General features: G+C 33.7%; 1 protein-coding gene across 4 annotated transcripts; it reads left to right on the plus strand.

Moving 5' to 3' along the window:
* The first annotated feature begins 1351 nt into the window (after nt 1–1351).
* Nucleotides 1352–6563, plus strand: LOC120207987 (translation initiation factor eIF-2B subunit beta-like). Of its 4 annotated transcripts, none has more exons than XM_039207367.1 (11): nt 1352–1411; nt 1513–1600; nt 1698–1852; nt 2561–2848; nt 3109–3238; nt 3612–3719; nt 3841–3943; nt 4020–4145; nt 5527–5720; nt 6012–6131; nt 6229–6563. In XM_039207367.1, exons 2-10 carry the CDS (start codon nt 1548–1550, stop codon nt 6106–6108), a joined length of 1254 nt encoding a protein of 417 aa, XP_039063298.1. In that variant the 5' UTR covers nt 1352–1411; nt 1513–1547; the 3' UTR covers nt 6109–6131; nt 6229–6563. The 4 variants fall into 4 exon arrangements, with proteins under 4 accessions (XP_039063298.1, XP_039063299.1, XP_039063301.1 ...); XM_039207368.1 differs by having other exon boundaries at nt 6012–6116; nt 6227–6563; XM_039207370.1 differs by lacking the exons at nt 6012–6131; nt 6229–6563 and having other exon boundaries at nt 4020–4205; nt 5527–5665.
* Nucleotides 6564–9249: the final 2686 nt, after the last annotated feature.

Here is a 9249-nt window from a genome sequence, read left to right on the forward strand (position 1 = left end):
TTTTAATATTAATTTAAAGACATGAAAAATTTTCAATAGTAAGAATATATGATAATAATTCATTTATTTAAAAATAAATATATTTCTGATTATTTGTGTATGGTTTTATATCTAATCATACGTGTTAATATTTTATATCTTTCATATAAATATTAAGACTACATAAATAGCAGAGCCAAAATTTTATATATGAGTTATGTTAATTATAGTAATGATGTATAAATATATTTTATTTTTATATTATTTCTATTATAATTAAAATATAAAAATTACCATGATAATTAAATATTTATTTACTTATTACATCGAATATTTTTTGTAGAAAAATTATTTAATAAAATCATAAAAAACACAATAAAAAAATAAACACTGAAGTTGACTACTTCAAAAATGAAATTAAAAAATCAATAATTTAATATAATATACCCTAAGTTGATGATAACAATCAACTCAAGAGATGGAGTTTGTGTCATGTTTTCGTAACGTACTTAAACTTTCTATTTCATGGTCACATATTATTTTAGTTCTAGCACGATCTATTTTTTAATTTTCTAATACACTTAACAAAATTATATTATAACTCATTAAGTGATTTCATAGGTAAAAAATGTTATTTTCTTTAAAAGTTTTAAATTCAAACAATTGTGTTTGTAGGGTTTATCTATATTATTAATAAATTAATTTTTTTGAATAAATACTATCTTATAATCACATCAAACTATTAAAAAACTAAATTATAATTGAAATAAATAAAATTATAAGGATGTCAATTGGGGATTTTGATTCTTAATTTTTTCATTGAGAGATTGTGTTTTTTTATTCAATTTCTTCCATAGTCATTTTTTATATTTAAATTATTGAAGGTCACTAAATTTACATTTACAAGGAGGGAGTGTATTTTTTTTCTTCACAAAAGTAAAAAAATCAAAACGCTATCACGTTCTTAAAGATAATCTAGTATATTCCTCCTTAAATTGAAATATTTTAGAATTTGGGTTTTAGAATGTAATTGAATTATTTTAGAATTTAGGGTTTAGAATGAAATTGAATTACTTTAGAATTTGGGGTTTAGAATGAAATTGATGAATGTTTTGTAAGTTTTAAAAGTTAGAGGACCTAAATTTGAGTGCCTGAAAAGTTCAGTGACCATTTATATAATTTACTCTAATTTTCATAGGTGCGGGACCATATTGCAAATGGATTAAATATTGGGAGACTGTATTGCAAGTTTTAAAAGTGTAGGGACCTAAATGCAAGCTTTGGAAATGTTCAGTGACCATTACTATACTTTACCCTATAATTTATTTAAGAACAATAAAATTCCCGAAGTCAGGCAAAAATAGCTTGATAGCAGTAACAAGTAACAACTAACTCGTGGAAACTCACTCTCCAGAACAAACCCTAATTCTCCGTAAGTAATTAATCCCATCAGTTTTTTCTTCCAGTTTTCGTAGTAAAAAATATTCTATGGATTTTATTTATCTAATTTGTATTTTATTTATTTGATTGTAGCATTTTGAAGAAGTGGTTTTTGGTGATACAAGAAGATGCCAGACACCCAAGCTCTCGTCAATGATTTTCTTAACAAGCTTAAAAAACGGTGAAGTATTTCATTTGATTTCCATTTCATATGAATTTTAGAAGGAAAAAAAGTTAGGAATGAACTTTTTTTTGGCTTGTGTGGGGTGGTTGGGCAGTAAGATTGAGGGTTCACAAGCAACAGCGAAGCAGACAGCGGAACTTCTTCGTTCAGTGATTTCTCAAACACGTGTGCCTTATACGAACCAGGCTGCTGCTTTGATTCAATCGGTTAAAGCTGTTGGAGAACGACTAATTGCTGCAAATCCTGTCGGTATGACGACCTTTACCTTTTTGATTTCGGTCAATTTGGGTTTTCTGTTTATTTTTGAAAATTTGTGGTTTGTATTTGATTTCGGTTTCACTTATGCCTTGTTGCTTATAAGGAAACTGTTGGCAAATATTGGTTTAGAACACTTAAACATTTGATAATTATAGAAGTATGCGTAAGAATTGCAATTTTTTTTTTGGGGGGGAGGCACTGTAGTTATGTGCTCAATTCTGTTTGTCTTTTTAGCTAGGAAATGAGTAATGCGCCAGTGTATACCCCCTAACTGTAAATTGAACTGAAAATTTTAACCCCATAATATTTCCTTTGTGATGTCTTACATTTTATGATCCTGTTCAGTCCGACTAAAGAAGTTGAATTAAAAAGCAACATTAAAGTAAGTTTTTGGAAAAAAAAAGCATTGCATTGAATTAGTAGTATTTCTAATAGCTTGGAATACATTTGCTTTGTCTGTAAATTCCATATAAAATTATTGGCTTCTCATTGCGGCTTTTTCAGAATTTTAAGTTTTTATTTTTTTGGTTTAGTTACGAGGTAACATATTTTCGTGTCAGCACTGTTTTGTCTATCTTTGTCCTTCTGGAGTAGGGAAGTTGCTCAGAAAGTTGGGCCGAACATGCACTATAACTCCTAGTAATTGTTGATACTCGTGCTTTGGTATTCCATGTTAATAGTTTATGCATGTGATGGCAGAGCTTGCTGTGGGTAACGTTGTGAGGCGTGTTTTGCACATTATCAGAGAGGAAGATCTTTCTCTTACAGCAGCTGCTATGGCTGGAGTGAACTTGTCAGCAGTAAGTGACGATGAAGATGATGCTGATGGAGACAACCAACCAGTACTATCAGCTGCTGCCATTGCTGCTGCTTCTAGAAGCACTTTGCGTCCACCTTCCTTGCAAACACTACTTGAGGATGTGCCCGACTTTGCTGCAGTTCCTCATACTTCTTCTTCTGGTGGAGATTCTGAAGGAAAAAGCAAATGTGAACTCTTGCTCCAGACACTTGATCTATCTGCATTGCGATTGATGAATGAGATTTTAATTTTTCTGATATTCACTGAGATTATTCCTATCAAAAAAAAAAAATATTCACTGAGATTATTGTCTGGAAATGGCTAAATGTTGATTTATGCAAAACTGATTTCTTATGGTCATAACTGATAATCATGTGATATGAAATCTCATAGCATTATTATATATTATCTGAGTATTTATATTTAAGGGTTTTATTTTCCTTTGCAGCTGCTGACAAAAGTTCAAGAAGTCGGAAGCTGAAGCATGATGTCATTGAAGCAGTCAATGAACTTATTCAAGACATTAGCACTTGCCATGAACAGATTGCTGAGCAAGCAGTAGAGCATATACATCAAAAGTATCTTTTCTTACTGAAGCTTTTCTATTTTCTTTAGTTGTCTCTCAATTGTAACACTGCTTACTCATTGATTAGTCTTTTGAGCAAACTAAAATAATTATATCTAGTAGTCTAAGGTTATTTGAATTTACTTTAAACTAGAGACTCCTACTGTCTACCGCTCCTAACCCCCAAAAGAACAGTTCTCATTCCCAACCTTCCTTGTCTATGGTTGTCGTTTCGAGCAGTTTATTTTGTTTATTTTCCATGACTTGTCGAGGTTTGAAACACTTTGACCTGCATGTGTTCTCACATTGTTTTCTACGGTTCTGCCTATGATTATTTCTCACATTAACTTACTCTATAACTGATAATTTTTACAACATATTGTCAGCGAGGTGATATTAACTTTAGGCAGTTCAAGAACTGTGCTGGAATTTCTTTGTGCTGCAAAAGAGAAGAAAAGATCATTTCGGGTATTTGTTGCAGAGGGTGCTCCAAGGTTGGTACTAGTGGCGGAAATGTTTTACAAGACCAAGACATTTCCTTTAAGCTACTACACTTTTGACATCCTTCCTGTACCAATATTTGTTTTTTCCTCTTAATACTTGATGTTAACTTAGGTATCAGGGGCATCTTCTTGCAAAAGAATTGGTTATGAGAGGTTTACCGACTACACTAATTACCGACTCTGCAGTTTTTGCCATGATTTCCCGAGTAAACATGGTATGTGAAGTTCATCCTAATTGTTAATGATCTCTGGCACTGTTGGAGCTTCATATGAGATTTTGTAAACATGAAGGTTATTGTTGGAGCTCATGCTGTCATGGCTAATGGTGGGGTCATAGCACCTGTTGGGCTGAACATGGTCGCTCTTGCAGCTCAGAAGCATGCTGTCCCATTTGTTGTTCTTGCTGGCATTCACAAGGTACTTCGGCATAATGGCTGCCTGACCTCCAAACTTCTAGACATTTTTGTGCAATAACAAGTAAAACCCCTGTTTTTCTGCTTCAACTTAGATTAACATTTTGTGAACTTATTTATGCCTCTATGATGGTATGGATTTTATTTACATGGTTCCTTTTTTTAATTGGATGAGTTAATATTTGATCGCTTGAGGTGTCATTGCATGTGATTAATAGGATAGAATTTGAGAGGGCTATAATAGGAATTAGTACCGCATGGGGTTTGTTTTTAATTTGCTCTATCAGATTGAAGTTATATTGAATCAAAGATAAACAAACAACATGTTGGTTTGATACAGTTTTGTAGCAGTACAGGGAAATACTACCTACCATCACACCATAAGCATTGAAGATCTTTTGGTACCTGCTTTAGCCAATGCATCGGCCCAACTATTAGCTTCCATATATACATACATAAATTAAATACCATGATCCATGGATTAAATTCCCCCCCCCCCCCCCAAAAAAAAAAAATCTCCATGGTCTCAGCTTTGGGTTAGAACTCCTTGAAAAAGCCACCATCAGATCTCATTTACCTGACAGATTTGAGCACGAAGTGTGTGATGCAGAAGCATTATTATACCTAGTAAAGGGAGGTAAAGAGGGAATAGCATATGTTGGTTGACCGTGGGAGGGGGGAATCCCTGTGTTTGACACAGAAATTGAAGCCTAGCCTAGCCATAGGATATTCTTTTTGCTTTAAAAAATAGAGAAGGGAAGATTTGGGTACGTTCTACTGTCTGTCAGTTTCCGTTATATTTGGTGGGTCATGCTTACTAGTAAACCTTCCAATACTTGTTTTTTTTTTTGGGGGGGGGGAGTTCCCAAGTATTATTACCTCTAAGCCACCCAGATCTGCCCAAGGTGATTGGTGCTTGTTTGTTGCATGTTAACAAGGGAATGATCTAATTGTGCTGCATATATCGTATCTAGATTTGCATGCCAGTTAATTCATTAGTTAATTCTGTATGTTTGCTTTCTAGCTTTTCGTCACACTTTTTTTCCCTTGACACGTTCACCTTGTTACTTCCTTCAAATCTAGACATTTAATTTGAGAGCAAACTTTTAAATTAAGTTTACAGGCTTGAAGAATGAAATTAATAGGATCTAGTTCTTGAGATTGAGCTTCATTCCAAATAAATCAACAGAATTGCATAAAATGCCTGCTACAGCTGACTTGAGGATGGCCAGAGAAATGGCCAAAAAATTTAAAGGCACCCAGATGGTGTCGGTGCTTGCTGATGCAAAGATTATAGCATGGTTTCTGTTGTTGTCCCTGTATTCTTGAATTTTGCTTAAGCTCTTGCTTGTTTCGTGTTAATTCATTTGTGGTCTACATGACAGTTATGCCCCCTGTATCCACACCACCCTGAAGTGTTGCTGAATGAATTGCGTTCCCCATCTGAGTTGCTAGATTTTGGAGAATTCTCGGATTGCTTAGATTTTGGAAGTGGCATTGGTGCCCCTCTTCTTCATGTTGTCAACCCAACATTTGATTATGTGCCACCAAAGCTTGTTAGTCTCTTTATAACTGATACGTAAGTTCAACTGGACTTTGTGGAGTTCAAAAGTTTCATTAGCACTTCTGTTCTTTCCACTCATAATTGATATTTTACATCTGTTTTCTGTTTACCAAATCAATTACTTTTCTGCATTTGGAATATTATTGATCAGTTGATATACGTGGGGATGCACTGTAATGCATAGTCCCCTTTTCTAATTCACATTGATAAAAGATTTGCATGTATTTGGCATTGATGGTTTAGCCATTTTACGGTCTTCCTAGTTTTTTCTTACCCAGCTATCGCTGATTGCTTCATGTCTTACAGTGGAGGGCATAATCCATCATACATGTACCGCCTGATTGCGGATTATTACTCTGCTGATGATCTTGTACTGCAACGGAGAGCTACTTCGGGGAATTAAGTCTACAGTGCCGAGTTATACCAGTAAGTGCTTTTTCATCCAATGGAGAAAATGTTTGATTGTAGAGCTGCTGATTGCATAGCCAAATTTGATGAAATATTTCTGCATCTAAACTTTCAGATTGTTTGTGATGCCTGTACGTGGAGAAATGAATTTCAAGTCGGTGGAATTTGTTAAATCGTTGATACGAAAGTGTGGAATCAACTTTGGTAAAACTGGACCATAGCATAGAGAAGTCATTTTTTGAGAGATGTAGGACCCAGGAAATAGAAATGCAGTGGGAGAAAAGAGAGAAATGGAAGTGAAGGTAACATGTTTATCTTTTATATCGCCATGGAAATTCCTCAACATTCTACTGTATGAGAACTCACGCATGCATGGAACTATTGTTGTATTACTGTTGACTTGAAACTTGATGGGTGGTGGTACTTGAGTGGAGATATACCTCTTTTGCATTTTACTTCTAAATTCAGAAATTCCCACTTTACATGTTAAAAGAGAAACTATACTGGGGGTTTCCGATACATTTTGGTGGGCCTGGAATCATATTCTTATGAATTCAGTTAGATTCGCCCATATTCGGATAACAACTAATCATATTTTTTTTTTTAAAAACGAACTTTTTTTATATTAAATATTCTATGATTTAAATAGAAGAATAGGTCGGCGACCGTTCTTGTTCGAGTACATTCGACAATCCTAACCCTCCATCTTTCCGGCTTAGATCAAGCTGTCATTGATGCTTTACCTATTTTTCATTACGAAGATATTGGTGGTTTATTTAAATTTCCATTTATTTTTTATTCTATTTTTTTGAATAAGAAATCTAAAAAAAATAAATTCAGACAAGACCGGGTGAAATTTTTAACCAAAATAATCAAATTAAGTTTCAGATTGGGTAAGATTCTACTAAATTCGGATCGGGCTGTTTCAAGGTTAAAAATATATTATTCTTGATTACGTTAAGGTGATTATAAAAATGGTATATGTTCAAAATATTTTTCATTAATTTGATAATGAATAGGTACGTTAAATCTTTTGATAATGGTCGGTGTTTTTTTATGACAAATATAGTGGTCATGTTTATACTTGTATAAAATTCAATTATTATTATTTCATATTAATAAAATTGTGATACACATATGAACTAATGCTGCCCCAAATGAACAAAATGCGTTGTCATTCATCTCAAAGGAACATTTGACGTACTTAATGTTAGTTCATCTCCCAAATCACAAAAATCCAAGAAAAGAAATCTGAACAGAGAGTGTAAAGAAAATAAAACTCTGATGAATCGTAACCAGATGGCCAAAAAGAATTTGTTTAGAAATGTTTAGGAGAAGAAGTAATAAAAATTATACTTCACTTTGGGTGTACCCAATTCCGTTAAAAGCTTTGAAACTTTCTTCGAATAACTAGCAAACCCCCCATTTCATCTTTGGCTTCAAAGAATTAATTTTTGTGTTGTTTTATTTTTTTATTTGTTTGCAGCTGAAAATTCTGCAAAATTCAAGCCTTGGGTCATCTTGTTTCCAACCAGATCTGTTTATGTTGAAGCTTCAATAAGATCATTAGCTTCTTCTTTTTTTAATTGGATTGCGATGGATTTGGATGATTTCAGATCAGTTCTTGAAACAGCTGATGTTGATGTGTGGACATTGATTGATACAGCATTTCTGGCAGCTTCTTTAGATCACGGCCAAGAAGTGAAGCAAAGGAGAGACTCTATTCTACTTCCATTGTTAATGGTTGTAAAGCCTTCACTTGATTAGGTGAAGCCAAGAAGTCTAAAACCCAAGAATGCCTTCTTTGCAAAAAACAAGGCAAGTGGTTCTCAAGGCAGGCACTGGTGAGTGATTGGGTCATTGCTCATTGTATTAGATAGGGTTACTCTGCATATATCTTTCCATGTTAATGGTGATTAGGTGAATAATTCAGCTTAAAGGCAATCCCATCTTGGGGTTTTCATTATTTTTCTCTTTATTAGGTTATTCTTCGTGTTCATGGAGATGTACTGAACTATCTGAAATTTGATTGATGAATGTAATTTTTGGAATATTTTATGACAATTCAATTTTTTTAACTCGTAATATAAACATGTGACCGACGTACAGTTGTGGGATACTCTTAACTATTTGACTATGAACATTCAATCACCCTACGACAGTAGTTGGTACTCGAACTCGTTTTCTCTAAAAAGAACAATGATTCTTTTAACTACTGAAGTAAGTTGTTCGTGCTCCACAACAAAATTTATATGCACATATGCATATATTGTTACATTCTTGAAACAGTCAACTTCTTTATACGAGAAGAATCTTAACTTTATTGCTACTGTCAGAGGGATTAAAGGGAGTTTGCGTAGGTTAATCAATCATATCAAATGCTATCCCAACACTTCCTTATACATATTTTTGGCACATATTTAAACGTAAATTAAAGAATATGATGGTATTATGACTTCCATAACTATCTATATTCATTGTACATATCTCTATACCTTAGATCCATGTATTCTGTACTCCCTGTGGCTCGGGCGTTATCTGTACATACCCATGACGTTTTCCTTTTATTTTCATAAAGTAGATGTTACTTTCAACTTTTTAATAATTTGATATATACATATATTATTCAGATCCATAAATTAGAAAATCTTGAGCGTTTAAACATACTAGATCTCATATCCTCGAACGACAATACCTATATCGGAAACTAACCAAATCCGAGAAACACAGGAAGTGACAAATATATCCAACTACGGAGACTTATTGACAGAGTTGAGAATGTGGGATATATAGCAAGGTTTAAGATTAGATGACATGACACACGTAAACCAGTTGTCTCCAGGGAGTACGACAGAGGATAGACAGACAGCGCAATATCTAGACGACAGATAAATATAACTAACATAGATTTCAAACACAAGCACCTTTAAAGTTTTTGTGTACAGATGCAGATAAAAAATGTCCACGGAGTCTTGAAATGATAATGTTTTAAGGCTCCAGGTCTTGCCACCAGTTAAGCCAAAGATGGCTCCATGATAAAGCTTGAGATGATCAACTCAGCTGACAAAAAAGAAATACCTTTTGGAATTACCGGTATATCTGTAAAATACTTGAAAGCAGACAATTAACAGTTATA

The sequence above is a fragment of the Hibiscus syriacus genome, unplaced genomic scaffold (genome assembly GCF_006381635.1).
Source record: "Hibiscus syriacus cultivar Baekdansim isolate YM2019G1 unplaced genomic scaffold, ASM638163v2 tig00015498_pilon, whole genome shotgun sequence".
Classification (NCBI taxonomy): Eukaryota; Viridiplantae; Streptophyta; class Magnoliopsida; order Malvales; family Malvaceae; genus Hibiscus; species Hibiscus syriacus.

What these genes read in the sequence shown, in the direction of transcription:
- LOC120207987 (XM_039207367.1), top strand. Translation starts at nt 1,548, where the DNA reads ATGCCAGACACCCAAGCTCTCGTCAATGATTTTCTTAACAAGCTTAAA. An exon ending in AATTGCTGCAAATCCTGTCG is followed by an intron (nt 1,853 to 2,560) that starts GTATGACGACCT and finishes ATGTGATGGCAG; the next exon opens with AGCTTGCTGTGGGTAACGTT. An exon ending in TTCTTGCTGGCATTCACAAG is followed by an intron (nt 4,146 to 5,526) that starts GTACTTCGGCAT and finishes TCTACATGACAG; the next exon opens with TTATGCCCCCTGTATCCACA.